The sequence below is a fragment of the Galendromus occidentalis genome, unplaced genomic scaffold (assembly GCF_000255335.2).
Source record: "Galendromus occidentalis unplaced genomic scaffold, Mocc_1.1 scf7180000077477, whole genome shotgun sequence".
NCBI classification, from domain to species: domain Eukaryota; kingdom Metazoa; phylum Arthropoda; class Arachnida; order Mesostigmata; family Phytoseiidae; genus Galendromus; species Galendromus occidentalis.
The window spans coordinates 1,759,670-1,776,096 of record NW_003805465.1 but is presented as its reverse complement, the minus strand read 5'-3'; the positions used below and the strand labels follow the sequence as shown (position 1 = coordinate 1,776,096).

Below are 16,427 nucleotides of genomic sequence, written 5' to 3'. Positions count from 1 at the left end.
CGTCCGGAGGCCGCAATATCCGAGCAGCCGGCTAGTGAGAAGCATCACGCGCATTTGTGGCTCCACTCTTCGACTGGTAAGCGTTCCTCGGCGTGTACGGCGTTCCCGTTCCATTTCCAATCGGCGGTAGACAGCACCTCGATTCACGTTGGACTTTCCAGGGAGTCCGCATCCACGATCGAGGCAATGTCGCGAGTCGCGAATGAAGGGGTGAAAGGAATCCAATATCACCTACTGATCGGCGGACATTTCGTCGAGCGTCGGAAAGCAGATAAGAGCGGCTAATGCAAATGGTCCCGATCTGTTCCCTGATGTCACCGAGCCTCATTGCCTCGCGGTTTGAATTTTTTTTGACGATAGTTAGGCATGATAGCTTCAGAATCGCAAGTATGATGGAAGGGCTTTTTGGGGGTTCGTTGAGTCTAGCATCCACGACCTGACACTCGGGGCTCCGGCAGGGGATTCGCTATTCGGGGGAGTCGCTGGTTGCTCTGGCTCGGTCTCGGACCCCCTTGGCTAGTTATCAGTCGATGATATCACCAGGGTTTCCGTCAAGGTTCCGAACAGGGTCCTCGTCAATGTTCCCGTCAGGATTTCCGTCAGGTACACCGCCAGGATTGCTGGCCGAGTTCCCGTCGAGCCTGTGGTGAGCATTCCTCCCACCGAAGCGACGCATGTTCGATCGATTCCTTTCGGATTATACCTCAAAGGAAGAGCTCCGGAGTGAATCGGGCACGACTCCGCTAACTCGGAACGGGAAGATTCCAAAGGGCTCCGAAGTTCAAAGCTCGTTGATCAAAGCATGTGCGGAAATACGGTAATAATTATCTGCATTACGATACGTAAAAGCACAATTCTTTTCGTTTTCGGGGAGATTGATGAAATTTCCGGGCCCCCTTCGTAGCTCCGGAATAGTTTATTGCGATGGCTAATTCTGAACTCGAGAACGACTACTCGAGACGAATGCCGTATAAAACTTTTATATGAAACTAGACGGTGCCTTGCGTGGCCGTTGGAAGGGTCTCGACGCTATTTGATTTATACCCGAGCTGTCGATTGATTGCTCGAATGGAGCGGCGCAGACTCGAATGTTTGCATCACGCTCGACTGAGAAGCGCAGCGGGAACAACGCCGGCGCGCAAAGCCCTAGGTGAGGGGAGGAAGACGCCGAACGACTTCTTGTCGCTGTGTTCATTATAGCGTGCGCTCAGGTTCGGCAAGAAACAAAGGAGACTCCTTTCTTTCGCAGTTTCTCGTTTTTTTCTCTGTCAGATAAGTACGCGCAGCGAGCGTCGATGGACCCGACGACGGCGACAGCGCAAGCGCTCTCTTCGGCTGCTGCTTGCGCAAGGGAACGAGAAGGAGAAGAGAACGTGTCCCCTAACAGGGGGCATCCTTCCCAGAGTGAGTCGGTTTAAGTAATTGGGTTCAAACTAAATGTCGGCTTGCGCTCGCCTCGGACTCAGGAGCGGGCCGAGGAAGCCTCCAGATCTCCTCGTGCGACATCGAAGATCGACTTCTGGGTCCTGCTCCTCGCGAAGCAGCATGCGAGCCCACGGTCGGGACCGCAGGGAAAAATTGTTCTTTTCGAGCCGAAACGACGACCCGTGAAAAGTCGAGAATTTTCCGCTTAGAATAGCTCAAAACCACGATCCTGCGATAGTGTTATGTCGGGACGAGATGATTGTCGCCCCGCTGGATTTTCAGGGTGTATTCATTAGCAAGTCACCACACGACCGCGGGCGCACCGTCGACGATAGATCCCGAAGCTCTGTCGCGATTCCTGCGTTTTCTGCGAACGAGTGAAACGCTGCGGGTGACCGAATAAATGAAGAACTCCGAGCGTAGAACAGAAAGCCTAATGACAGCCGCGAATCCTTCCGATCCCACGGGAGGGAACAACGTCGTTGTTGATAGCTTCCACAACAGTGCTGGAGCCGCGTCAGGCTCTAATTCGACATTTGACTCAGCAAGCAGACCGCAGGTACGAATGAGCTCATTCACAATGAAAAACATCACATGTAGCGGTCATCCAGGTCATATTGGATTAGGCTAATTACACGGACTCCGAGCCGCAGCGCTCTTCCCAGCGTTCTCTGTTTCTTTATGAAACCAGGCGCGGTGCATTATTGCGCAACAGCGATGAATAATCCGCGGTGTATATGTATGGTACCTTGAAGAGATTGGAGTTGCCGTTAGACCTCGCGCAGTGATTCGATTTCATGGCGATTTCATATCATCGGAGCCTATGAGTCCGACCATTGCCAAATTCATGCACACCTTCGGTCTCGCGTCTGAAATATTCCTGGTCGTGCAGAAGACGATCATTCTCGTGGCGCGCGCGCTCCGAAGCGTGATCTCGAGATAGCTGTCAACGCGATACATCCGGGAGGCAGTCAGAGACCACAAACAGGCAAGACGCGTTTACAACCGACGACAATGGTACGCCGTTCCCCTCAGATCTGTAGCCGAATGCGCGCAATTCGCATTCCGAGCTCACGTTCTCCCTGAAGAGCGCTTCGTCGGAATCGCCGACGAACTCGTCAGAGTCGTCCTCCTTTTAGTACGTAAGATTCGGGCTCTTCCGTCAAAAGGAAACACACTCGACAATGCTTACGACACACTCGAAGCGAGACAAGGAGCGAGGGGGCTTAGAGACAGACTCGCGTACTTACGTGCCTTCACAATGGTGGGAGCAGGATCCCTTAGGAGAATCTTGACAAAGGATGTCCTGCGAGCGGCGGCAGCACGTGGACTGCAAGTTCTACGCGCGAGATGGGATGAAACCCACACAAAATCTTATTCGGGAACGTTCGAGTGAAACGGCAGTCGCTGCTCCGACGCTCACTAAGGTTTCGGCTCGGTGAGTGCCCAAGCAGATCACATTCATCCATCGATACTAGCCGTGGCCTCTCGCAGGCTTCTTGAGAACTGAGGAGAGAAAGTATCCGACGATCCCGTTAAGAGATGTGCTTCCAGACGACCGACCACAATGCCCGGAGTGAATCACAAGATGCGCACTGCCGCTCTCCGCCCGCCCCCAGGACCCGTGCTTTTCCTCCCGCGTATCGAATTCGGGACGACAAGAGATTTGATAGCGTTCCCGCGACGGGACGAAACCGCGCGGTCTGGATTCGCGGTTCGAAAATATTCAAAACCCGGAGCAACCCGTCGCGTCGTAATATTTACGTTCTTCTTCCCCGCTCTCTCTGGAGAGAAGGACGACGACTTGTCGGAGACAATGTCGACACGGGAGAGACAAAAAAAGTTCGTCGTGAATAATCGATTGCGTATTGTGTTACTTGTAGATGCTCGTGCAGCGAAAAAACGGGTAAGCGTTATCCCACGAGAGAGTCCGTCCCGCGACTCCCCAAGAATGGATCCGGCCCGACGCTCAAGTCTTCCGAGGAGCCTCACGGGCACAAACCGACGATGAACACGGTCTCTATCCGGAGTTCCAAGACTGGATAATTCAATGAGCTTCCGGGTGAAAACATTCGGAGATCAGGGATTCTGAGAATGGAGCCAGATACCAAATACATGAATCCATCGGGACACGATGGATTCGCCCCTCCCTGAAGCTCTCGCTCAGAGTCTCCTAGAACGAGCCGAACCTCGCCGATGAATGTCAGTCGGGTGAATTAGAGAGCAGCTCGTCGATTCGCGGAAGTTGCGTGATGAGACCGATCCTACGATCTTCCGTAGCTTGGCCGAGTTTCATCGCCTTCCATGGGGAAAGCCTCAGTTGTGTTTGTCGAGCGCGAGACCCAACTCCGTTCATCACTCCGGCCAAACACCATGAAACGAGCGGAAAGCACCGAATAAAACGAGTTATGCTGCAGAGTCGACAAGAAAGACCGAAAAAGCAGTTGTCTTGAGGTCGAAGGCGAAGATCCGCATCTCCGAATCAGATAGAAGTCCAGCGAGCGAGCCATTTCTATCGAGCGGTCAATCGGCATGAGGAGTACGACTCGAAGGTCTCCAAATGGCTTCCTCATCGAGACCGGATTCAACTGTTGGCGGACAAAGCCATACGCTGTCATCGACAGCGAAGTGTTGATTCTCGTTCGATGGAACAGCCGTGTCGGCGATCCGAATGACCGCCGAAGGAACAATCGGATTGGCTCCAGCTCAACTTCAGGAAACGGCGACTCTCAACTCGAATGGCGTTGAGCGAGACACGCCCTCTGTCGACCGCTCGTCCTACCGGAATACAATCGAAGCAATGAAAAATATGAGTTGCTCCGAAATGTCCGCGCTTCCGAAAGACGGAGGTCTCTCGAGGCCTTCTCTGCAATGGGAGAAAATTAGGCAACCGATTCATGATCGAGGGTTCCTTTCGGAACCCACCGTTTGGGTTCCCCAAACCGGAGAAACTCCTCCACGCGCTCGGTTTGCTCTGGCACGGCTCATCGGGTCGAAAAAACCAACAAGGTGGCAGCGGGGACAGTGAATGACTGAAAGGGCAAAGTTTCAGCTTCGTCCCCGTTGTCGTTAAGATTATGAGGTTGATGTGATGGTGTAACGCTATCCAATCTGTCTCCCGAGGTGTTGAGTCAGTCGTTGTCGGTGTCGTCTCCGTCGTCGCCTCCGTTCGTCTGAGGAGACCGACGAGCTGAGTTTCGGTCAGCTTGCACCAGTTCGGCCCGGGACCACCGCAGTGTGGCCCGATCCGCGAGGGTCAGCCCGCCTGGGAGCCAGCAGTAAGAGCAAAAGCGAAGCGAGGAAGCCGGTCACACACACAACACGAGTCTTCACTCATCCATATGCGCATATTAACAGGGTGACGAAAACTTTGCCATCGCTGCCGCTTTGCAGCCAGCCGGCTCGTCGGCTCGGGTTAGGCCGTGAGCAGATACCCACAAGGCGAGCCATATAAATAAAGAGCGCTTCGATCGATCCCGAAATGAAAACCAAGAGTTCCACTCCGCTCTTCTGAACTCAAATTGCCTAGCCCGGGACTCCGGCACCGCAAATTCATTGGAACACTCAGGATCGTTCGCGGAAGAACTCGTTAATCGCGACGAGGTCCCAGAGCTAGACCCGTGTTTGCCGGATTCACGAGTTGCTGCCGATGTTGACGCTCCATGACAGGGATTAAAATGATCGCAAACGGTCAGATAGCTCGAAACTACTCGCATCGGTCCCCTTTGTTTCGGGTTCCTTTTTTCGTCGAGCTGTCGCCGTCACCATCGTCCTTCAAGTCGGCTCAAGCTCGTGGATCCGTGGGAGGAAAACGAGGATTCAATGTAGGAAAAACAAATTTCGATCCCGTCCGGAAGCTTCGACGGCCCGTCCCGAGCGATACGGACTGGCGGTGATAACCGTATCGTCTTCTGACCGGTTAGTTTTTCTCCGCGAGGGATTAAGGTCTGACACGCCGGAACGAAGTGTTCTATCTAAATTGGAGGGAGCCGGCCAGCTGACCGGCACGTCGAACCTTCGCCCGATCAGCCTGCCGCCGGTCTCCCGGCTTGGGAAATTTATCCAGTAGATAGAGGAAGCACAGGAGGAGAGTCTCGCGAGCTCGGAACGCAGATGAGCACCCTTGAGCGACAGCAGTGGTGGATACGGCATAAGGTCGCTGCAGAATCGGTCTTTAAGGAGCTAGACCGCTCACATCAGTATACTCACGACGGCTGCCGTGTTCTGATGTGTTTTATAACAACGGATCGAATCCATTCGAGTCTGGGTTTCGTAAGACGTACATATAACACATCCGCGAGGTCACTGTGAGATCGAGGGAGTCCACTTCGGGGGTCTCGGAGACGTTATCGCCCAGTTCGAGGAAGGAAATCAGAGTTTTGAATGCCTTTCAAGCCGGCTCTCGAATTCCTTTTCGAGTCCAGCGCAAGAGCCCCAGGGGCCGGTACTGTAGACATCAGAAGTCGGTTCATCCCGAGGTTCGAGAAAGGCAAATGACCTCGGACCGCCAATGATTAAGGAGTTTTCGGAGCACCTTCTCCAATTACGCATCCGAATCGGGACTGGGAATACCCTCTTAGATCGCGAGAATCGAGGAAATGATTCAATCCACTCCTGGAAGTGATCTTTTCAAATGTTCACCAGATTCGATTCCTCTCTGCCGGTATAGCCGTGGGAACGGCTGTTCTCAGCCGGAGAATCCATCACTGTCGAATGTTGCGGCAAATTATTGAGCTGAGATGGATGGGGAAGCGGTTGAAGTGGATTCAAGCGTCGTTGTTCGTACACGTAGCGGTCATTATGCGTGAGATTATCCACTCCGGCGAGTTTCGCAACCTTCATTATAGGCTGCGCAACCATCAAGCCGTGAATTACTGATTGCGATCAATGCAATCGAGCTGAGATTCAAGTATTCTGGCGTAACTTTCTCAGGCTTCAATGAACCAGGCTTCAAGCATCCAGTAAATTAATCTCGTTCTGTTGGTGTCTCCTCGCATCGATGAGTAAACACATCATAGTACGGAGCTTCGAAGACTGGGGAGAAAATAAGTCTCGAGTCTCGAAGCACATTATATTCGAGCAACGGGATCTCAGAAAAGGCAGCGAGCTTGTCTACCATCTCTACGACTACGTCCTCACCATCTAGAGTGGCTCTAATGGCACTGGCAGCAGTGGCCACGAGTGACCAAGGTGAATCTCCATGGGAAGCCGAGTCGTTCGACCATCCTAATTATCGTACCGTCGATCGTCTAAGCCACCGGCTTGAGTGCGACTTGCCGGCCATTGAATACAGCTCCTTCCGTTACCTGCAGAAGAGACCTGCTCCGAACCATTACGACGGACGCAAGGAACGTCCAGTCTAGCGCATACTCTGTAGCAGTATCGAACCGATTCCTTCATCGTTCCGTGAGGCGAGAAGCCACGTTTGATCCTCAGGGGGAGCTCACCGGACTTCTTCCTGAAATCCGCGAGCTATTCGGAAGCAGAAGTCGCTCCTCACGCGTGTTCTCCGCAGGACGGATATTTTCCCGACTGACCCACATGCCTGCGATCGTTCAATGGGAGGACGGTGTCATCACAGGGCTTCTGGCGGAATCGAGGGGAATAGCATCTCGAAACTTGAGAGCGTGTCTCATTCCGATATATGTACATACAATGATGTTCGCGGCATATGGTCATAATGATTACGCAAGTACTCGGTTCCATGAGAGTCGAGTAGGGGACTCGTCTCAGCTCAGTGTTGAAGCTTCGTCAAGCTGCTTCGAGGAGTGCTCGGGGCTTGCGAGGCCTTCGCTGCTCAGACCGAGAATCGGGGAGTCGGCCGGGATCGGACTGATGTCAACCGGTTAGTGCGTACCATCTCTCCATGACTCCGTAGGCGAGAGAAAAGCACCCCAAGCCACGTGCTAAGTGGTCCCCGAAGCCGCAACAAGCTGGCTGACATGGAAAACGACTTATTCGAGGTAAACTACTGGAGAAACGTAGGCGGCCTCGGACAAGAACACGGACACTCTTTCATAGACACACACAAGCACCACCATCTCGAACACAGCCTAACAAGGAATGTGTTCCACGTTCAAACGGAACGCGTGTTCCCGACAAGGACATTTCGAGCAACACTTAAACATACACAACAATCATGAGGACATTCACAGTGTTTATGTGCTCCGGAGATGCAACTTTCAGAGGGACAGACGAATACAAAGCGCAAAAAACGTGTGGCGTCTGACGGAAAAACGTCACCGTCGAATTGCCGCTGCTGCTGCAGCTTTCTAATGGAATAATTAAATCACTCTTTCCCCGATTTTTTCTCGACGAAGCTTGCTGTGAATCCAGATTCCTTGCTCCCTCCGGTGTTTATCATCAAAGACGTTTTTGTTGCCATGCGATGTTTTTACCAGATAGCGGCGACCAGCGGAGAGTCGTCTGCCCCTGCGTTCGTCTCATAGGGCAGACTCCCGCGCACGGCTTGCTGTTCGCGGTCTTCCGTAGCTTAAATATGCCGATGGGAGAAGACTGAGGATTTCTTTTGTGGATCTTCCCGCACTCACGGCACCCGTAGACCTCCAACGCTCCTACGAGAGCGTATCACCTACAGGTATTAGGGAGATATGAATGATTCGGATGTATGGAAAAATTCGCTTCTGATTTTTGCTGCATATGCTACGGGGGATGGAGGGGAACGCTCATTCCGAAAGATGAAATATTCGTGGCATTCGAAGACATGGCTCAAAGCTTATGACTCAGAAGACTCTTACCGAGGAACGCCGGTCAAGATGAATCAAATTTTTCAGCTTGCATATCTGTTCCCGATGCATCGGCGCCGCTTTTGACGAACTTCCGAAAACCGCTGGCGGAGCTGCGATCCGAATCTCCATCCTTGACAGCGGCAGCCTATCGGCCAGACCGCTCTTCCCTGCTCCATAGCTACGAATGAGCGACCGGAAGATGCCCAAGTGCGGGATCGAGGGTTCAAAAATGTCTGCGACCATCGAACCCAGGTTCGATAAGCTGCCTGAAAGTTTTTTGCAAAGTCACTGCACTTCCTGGACTGCCTCAGGCTCCTCGCAAACAGAAACTTGCATCGAGAGGGAGTTGTCCATGAGGCGAGCAATACATTATTATTAGTGAGGTGGAGGCTGTCGACTTCGGCTCCGCATTCGTGCCGGGATATAACTCTCTCAATATGCATCATAGCATCGGACTCCCCATCGGGAGTGACAATCGATTCCTTCAACGTTCAGTGCACGGCATGACATCGGAAGTGAGAGAGAGAACACGCTTGCCAGTTTTTATCCTCGCTGAGAGTGTTCCGTCGAGTCCAGCGCGTCAGTGGCCCGTGGGAAGTTGGAGGTGATCCAGACCTCATTTTCTGAATTCTTCTCGATCCTCGACTCCGAGTTCCCAGTGCCCTCCCGTTTCTTCGGTCCGCTCACTAGATCAACAACCAGGAGAAGAATCGCTTCGCTTAACAGCGATTGCAGGTTGTTCATGAGATGCATGATGATGATAGCGACGATGATGGCATCCCGACCTACACCATGGAATCTGCTCGGCAAGTAACGATAGCAACCGTGAGGGGAGCAAATCGTAACCTGCAATTTGCTCGGATGGCGGGCATCGAGAGCACATCCAGAGCAATCGCAGGCCGACGGACCAAATGCGTGAATGCAGAGCAAGCCGTGCTTGAGTTGCTCGCTGATCGTTAACCAATATGATGGAGGACAGCACCACAATCGTAGGGGGTGGACTGTGGACTACTCTCACGGTGACGGATTCTACGCAATCTAATGCAGTCCGGGTTCTTAGCGCACCATATTCCTGCTCATGAGGTCTACGTTATCGTTATTTCGAGATAAGCGTACATACATACATATATCAAGTATGTGATCACCAGGTATACATACAGGAATGATAACTCAATTTATTCATGCTTCCTCACGACTCTCTCGACCCTGTCTTCGTTCAAGAAATGCTCGGTGTTCACCCCGCAGAGTTTGCAGCGTTTGTGCTCTGAAAGGCCTGACGAAAAAATAACCAGGCAGGGAAGGAGCGGATGTAGCGAGAGGGCAAGGGGGCATACCCGTTCGGAGCCATGGGACCCCCAAGATCTTACTCGACGTGTTAACCTCGGCATCCTTCGCCGGTAACAAGAATCCATCGCTCACGCTCCCATCACTTACCACTACTTATCATCTTCCAGGGCATGCTCAGGTCCAGCATGCGAGTCATCTGGAATTCGGAGTTTCGAGATTAATACGAGAGGAACTCATCAATGGATCGTAAGGGGGTGATCTCGAAAACATGCGGTGCGTTCCGAGAAGTACCGAACTAGACCGCTTAAGGATTGATGGAGCTCAGGAGACGATAGATCCACCTGATTTTCAGAGGTCATGCTTCTTCCTTGCTGTGGAGAAATTTTCCCCGGATCTTGAGCGAGATAATTTTACGACGAAGACTTGCTTCACCACGCTCCACCGAAATATCGGTCCTCTCAACGCGTCGAACGTCCGTCAATAAGGTCCTGAGACCTCAAACGATGTCGAACTTCGAGACATTTGATCTCCGGGAAATGATTCCGTCCTGGCCATTCGTGGTGCTGATTCACTGCCGAATCGCTTTGAGAAGGCGCAAGCGGCCTTCCTATATCAATCTCAAACTGCCCTCTTCGCATTTATTCCCAGTGAGATCGAAGTCGCACAACAGGCCTCTTGCCGCTCGCGATCCGTATGTCTTGATGCTATCCCATAGGCTCAGTCAATGGCGCCAGTTTATCGGTTAAGGGTAGTCGTGCGGCGTTTCACGTCATCTCCTCGCAAGACTCCTCGCCAAAAAGCTGGTGGCACTTTCCTTCCGAATTCGAGCGCAACTACTCCTGGATCACCTAAGAACAGCTTCCCAAGATAGAAGCCTCGCAATGAGCCTTTTTTTTTCTCACCATCTGGAAATGTCCCGAAGGGTTCACAGCCTTCGATTGGCATCGGTGGTACCGCTTCATCATACTTGCACTGGACTAGGTATACAGCGCATATTTCTGGGAGTCACTAAACACTCGAAGAAGCATGGGCGCTACGGCCTCGTACTCTTGGCCGATTTCGTGATCTCCGTACCCACGTGCTGTTGTTCGTATCAAGTACGTATCAAGTACGCACGTGACGTAGAGGTTCGCTAGGCTCTCCGCACATTTTTCCGCCACTCACAATCAGTTCGCGCTCAGATTCCTCCGAGTTCCCCCTCCAGACAGAGAGTTCCAGGGGACCTTCGTGCGGATAGCAGATCGGGAAACAAACCCTCGAGCGGATTCCGCTATATCCGATTCAAATCTGCTGAGTTCACTTTCATTTCAATATTTAATCCGGAGTCCAGTGGCTGTTTGGGTCGATGGTGTCGAGAGGTCGAGGATAAAATTCATTCGCTCACCTGTATTGTCCGACGTGGACCCTATCTTCTTGAAGATGAGGTCGCACTCTAAGACCGGTGTTCTCTCATTATGGTCGTCTCTTCTGGATAATCAAGGTCTCATCAGCATATCGAACGGGTCGACTTGGAACAGGCTGTTTACTTCGCATTCTTAAGGATAATCAGCGACCCGCGCGGATCCAATCGAACTGTCCACGCCATTCGTCTTGAAAGTCGCCCATCGAGCGACCTCGAGCTGAATTCCCTCGAGTTTCTAATATACTCCCCTGGCGCGAAAAATCCCCCGGAAGTTGGGAGCACCCTGTCTATGAGTGCCCTCTTCCTCCACCTACTCAAGGACTGAGGCTCACGATGGTGTATCCCTGGAGTGGACGGAACATGCGCTATACCTACATGGATGTGAGTGCTTTCAACGCCATTCGGATTCCACGACCAGTGACGAATCAGTCAATCTCGGGAGTTCCCGCACCGTCTCGATGATAATGACGCCATATTTTCTCTCCCGTTCCCAGCATCCCCCCTGGACTTGGGCGGAACTACATCCGGACGGCACCGTAGAACTCAAGGGAATACTGGGCGGTTTGCATCATCATCTCATGCAGGCCCTCAATATGACGTAAGAACCTCGTACCCGCGCTCAGCACAGCGCTTCGGGTGCCTTCAGGTGTCGCGATCCCCTGAAGTCTCACAGGAATCGCTCAGAGAATAATTTCTGTCTCTTAGTTACACCGTCCAGAAGCCCATCGACGGCTGGTATGCGATGGGTTTCCCGAACGGAACCCTGATGGGAATGCCGCGCATGATCGAAGACGATTTCGCCGACATCTCAACGGGTCCACAGCCCAGGAATGCAGTATATTTTGCGAAGCTTCATTTCAGCCCGATAGTCGTCGAGTCCATGTTGACCATGTTGTCAGGCATGAAGACTGCGTTCGTTACTCGAGCTCAAAGTTTCAGTGGCTCGTTCGACGGATATGTAGGTTCAACGACGACAAAAACCCGAGTCCGGGGGACATCTCGAATTTTATTGCTGTGCGTGATGTATAATACGTGCTTCAACTTCAGACTTGGCTGTTCCTATTCACGTCGTTCATTCTCGCCACATTCATCGTGGCTATTCATATCGCTCTCGTTCTGAAGAAACCTTGGCCGGTCTCTGCTTCTTCCGATTACGCCGTCGAGCTCTTCGCGATGCTCGTCCAAGAAGGCAAGTCTCACTCCGGATATGGTTCGGCGCACAAGCGAGAGAATTTTCGTAGATGTCGGTGTTTGTCTGCTCTGTGGAACCGTCGCCGAAATTTCAATGGGCCGCAGGGGTTCACTCCAAGTTCACGGCACCATCGGCACGGATAATGAGCGGTTTCTGGTTGATGACATCCTTCATTCTGGCTCTATCCTTTACTGGACAGAGCAGAGCCAATCTTGTTGTCAGGGCGCCAACGGAGCGATTGAACACCCTCGAAGAATTCTTGAAGAACCCCCGCCTGATCTCCATACACCTGGCGAACACGAGACTAATGGATATGATAACCGTGAGAGAATATCCCCAATGGGGAGCCGAATGTCTATGAGCCGAAAGAATACAATCCCCTGGCAGACTGACTCGGACGAGAAGAGATCTTGCTCCATAGGAGATACCGGAAATCGGACCTCGTATTAAGGAACATTTCGAGAGGACCGCCGTCGCTTACGGAGTCGATCGAATCTTCTCTGATGAGTCACAGGAATTGCTTGCTTCCAAAAAAGCAGTCATCTTTCTCGACCGCTTACTACTCAAGACAAGGGTCAACGCCTGGTGTCCGAAAACCAAGTACTTCTACTACATATCACCTGAGGATTTCGGGGATCTACGGAGTACATTCCTCGCGAGCCGCAGGCTAGGTCGACGAATGCTGCACACTATGGATCTACAGTGAAGTTTCATATCTTATCGCCATTGAACTGTAGACGACTGAGCTCGCTAGGCAGGAGTGACGCAGTTAGATCAGACTCCAGGCAACAATCTGTTTCCCTGTTTTTCAGCATATATTGGTTCCAGGCGATGGGTCTCAGATTCATGAAGGATCGTGATCTCTTCAAAGGTCACGATGACTGCATCCCATCGAGTCGCATGGAATTCCCTACTGAAATCAAGGCAACAACGATGATGGACCTCCAGTCTGTGTTTCGTACCTACGTCTTCAGTATCGGGGTGTCTGTCGCGGGTTTCTGGCTCGAGATTCTTTGGCATCTCGTGCTCTATAACTTTTGTTCCCAAACTAGTCGAAAATAAAATATCTGAAACGAATCGTATGACCTTTATTCTTCTTCTCTGATGAATCGGGTCTCCTCGCTCAAATAGGGGAGGCGGGTCCCCGATGGAGGTGTAGGAAGGAACCTTCTGCGGAGTTGCGACACAAAAACCTACGAGGAGGCAAGAATGCGACTCAGGTTGGAGGGAGCTCTGTTCCGATAAAATGAGGCCTCTTCTAACATATTCGAAGCCTACTTCCCAGTTTCGAAAAAATCCGCCACGATGTGAGTCCTTCTTCCCCGTACGTCGCTCCGCTTGACACCCACCGGAAAGGTGAGCAAAAACTGAGCCTAATCCGAACAGAGTGCACAAGAATTCATGTGAGTTGCTCATGAATCACGATTTTAGGGATAACGATGGTCCCACGAAGATCGAATGACGATAAGGGCCCAGAGCGTCCTTGAGTTCGTGATCAGTGATCGGCAGAAGTTCAAGCCAGCATCGAATGACTTCGGCTATCTATGGATGCATCAGCAATCAAGCTTGCGGTCTCTCCACCCGGAATGATCTATCGCTCCTGTCAGTGCTCTGCAAAGCCAAGTGGTCTTTAATGAGGCATCGACACGGAGCTCGCTATTTCTTCTCAAGCGTAGTGGTACTCGGTAGACAAATCAGCTGACTCCAATGAGAGAATAGCTCCGAGTTCAGACCGGGAATCCAGACGTGAGCGGTCATTGCCTCGATTCGGTTCTCGCAGACTCCGAGTGGGAATTTTCCGAAAATCTGCTCCTCCAACGGAATCTCATTGGTCGGAATGGAGAGGACGCGGACGGCTGCTTGCACGGTGAGAGGCCAATAGAGGAATGTTCCACGAGGCACATCGTCGCGGAATTCGCGTCCGGCGCGCCTTGATAAGCCATCCCGCTTGCTTCAGAAAGCCCTTGTCAGACAGAGGGGGCAGCCCGAGAAGTCGCCACAGACAAGCGAGTTAAATTCGGAATCACCGATGATTCCGACCCGATCCGATCAGAACCATCCAATCCCTCGCAGCTGCCGGGATTTGGCGGGGGCTCTCTCCGGGTATCCGAACACCATCGCTCGTGGTGTACCTTCGTACATATCTCGCGAGCTTACCTCGACGCGAGACCGCCTTATGGAGCTCGGCGAACGAATCATGAGATCTTATTCTGAAATGCAGCTCCCGCAGCCAACCATCAGACTATGGTGGGCGCTGTGTCTCCTGTACCCGCGAGCCGCGAGTCGCGCACCCGGAGGGACTCTTGTGCGCAAGCTCACCGAAACGAGAAGCGATGTGGTAAATTAGAGACGTTGTGGATCGCAACGAATGCAGTAAACCGAGCCTCCCGCCTCTCCGAACAATTGCTTCTTCCTGATCACAAGTTTGCGCTCACTTCTGCTGTCTCCCCTGTTCCCTGGGTCCCACCTTCAATTTCGCAGAAGCATATTGAAAACGGCAGGAGATGTCGGAGCTTCCTCCTCCGACGCCACAGCGACTCTGAGCTCACCACGGCTACCGTGAGAGTCTCGACCCATCAATCTGCACGAAACCGAGTCATCTAATGAGAGTAGAGACGAGACGTCCTCCGTGGCCTGTCGCTAGCCATTTCTGCTCTAGTGGAGATCTCGATGGGGGACGAGGACGCATGTGATGCCCGAAGGCATTCCCTCCAAAGCGAGTGGCAGGAAGGGCTGCGGAGCTTCTAAGTTCACAATGAGGGGAGTATGTAATGTCGAGGAAGGTAGTAAAGTCGTCTACATTTCCATATCAGAGGTGGAATTTATTCACCCATGGTACAAAGTACGCGAGGAGCTTTCAAGGAGCTTTATGATCGACCTTTGGAAGGATGGATACATCCGCCGTGCTAAATATAGGCTGATCGTCGATTTTCGAATGTGCTCCTCCATCGTGACCTCGAACGCAACCAATTCCCCAGAGAGCGAGAGGAATCCGCCGCAGAACGCAATGGTATTTAAGCAAGCGGGCTCTGCGCTCCGATTGCATCCTTGCGTCGGATCCTGGAGCTCAAGCATGAAGTACTTACCGGCACTGTTGAGTCTCTTGCTCATTGGCACTACGGATGCAGATACGGAACGGAATACCGTCAGTGAGTATCGTGAGCGTGCCTTGAGCATCTTATCTCACCAGACCCTTACTTGTGCTCGATCTACCTCGCTTCTATTTCACCTCATTCGACACTCATCTCATCGCAACGTTATTCTACGCTGCAGCTTGTGTTATGGATTTGATCAAGAGCTACTACGTCAACTTCTACATGGACTTCATCAAGACCTGCGTGGATCTCGGATCGAAAACCGCGGGGAACCTATTCTACACCGACCTGAACTCCGAGTTCTCGAGCTTCGAGGAAAATCTGCGGAACTTGTGAGTCGTCGACTTTTGCTTTCATCGAGTGATATCCTTCTGGATCCGCATGCCTTGCGGGATTTCCTGCAGAGCATGCACTGAATGCTCTTTTGTTGGACTCAATGCATTTTCCAGAACGGAGTCGACAGTACTGACGAGAGAAGAATGTTCAAAGAAAGGATGGTTGATGAGGAATATTTGCCAGCTCAACGAAAACAAGAACTTTCTCCTCCGCGTGAACCTGGCGCACGCGAGGTTCTTGAGGAGAGTGGCGACCAAGTTTTTCGAGCTCCCCGGGAGTCTCTCTGCCCTTGTGTTCAAATTCATCTCCCTTCAAATTCGCATGTTCCATGTCCACGCTAGAGAGGCCGTCGCCTGCTTGAGGAGGACATCGGTTCGCAACGTCCATTGTCGTCTTCTTGCCGAACATCAGGGTTATCAATAAAAAGCAATCTCACCTGCAACCACTAGAATTCCATCACCAAGAATAGACTGAACGTCAAATTCGATGGTTCATTCGAGCAGAAAACCATCGCACGTTTGCTGCCGCCTCGAGACCACGCTAGCATGAGCGAGCGAAGTGCTGCAGATGTCGGTTGAGTCCAACACTGAAGTACTTCAGGGAGCGGGCAGCGCAAGAATTCGACTCCTACTCGGCGGCAGTACGTAATCAAGAGGAGAACGGCCATTATCGCTTCGGTCCACAAGCAGCTCCAGTACCGCATGCCGGTCGACCAAGGAGATGGCATATGGTACTCTTTCGGACTAATCGAGATCCCTCTCCCAAGACCAATGTCGGCGGGGAATCCATTCGCTACCCTTCCGCTGCGTGACGTTGATTCTGGTTGGAGGGATTCGGAGTATCCTGACAGAGAGACAGAGCCGAGTATATCTACAATCTGCCGGGCGGAGGACAGAGAATACTCATGAGCCAAGCCCAAGATGGAGCCGTTTTTCCGATTC

General features: G+C 52.1%; 2 protein-coding genes across 2 annotated transcripts; both read left to right on the top strand.

The window, feature by feature from the left end:
- Positions 1–11,196: 11,196 nt before the first annotated feature.
- Positions 11,197–13,117, top strand: LOC108864487 (uncharacterized). The gene is made up of 7 exons (XM_018640243.1): positions 11,197–11,244; positions 11,358–11,461; positions 11,569–11,821; positions 11,911–12,052; positions 12,160–12,377; positions 12,477–12,757; positions 12,868–13,117. Exons 1-7 carry the CDS (start codon positions 11,197–11,199, stop codon positions 13,115–13,117), a joined length of 1,296 nt encoding a protein of 431 aa, XP_018495759.1.
- Positions 13,118–15,103: 1,986 nt separating this feature from the next.
- LOC100908519 (uncharacterized) lies at positions 15,104–15,909 on the top strand. Its single transcript, XM_018640242.1, has 3 exons — positions 15,104–15,204; positions 15,329–15,482; positions 15,600–15,909. The coding sequence occupies exons 1-3, from the start codon at positions 15,129–15,131 to the stop codon at positions 15,907–15,909; spliced, it is 540 nt and encodes a 179-aa protein (XP_018495758.1). The 5' UTR covers positions 15,104–15,128.
- The last annotated feature ends 518 nt before the right edge of the window (positions 15,910–16,427 follow it).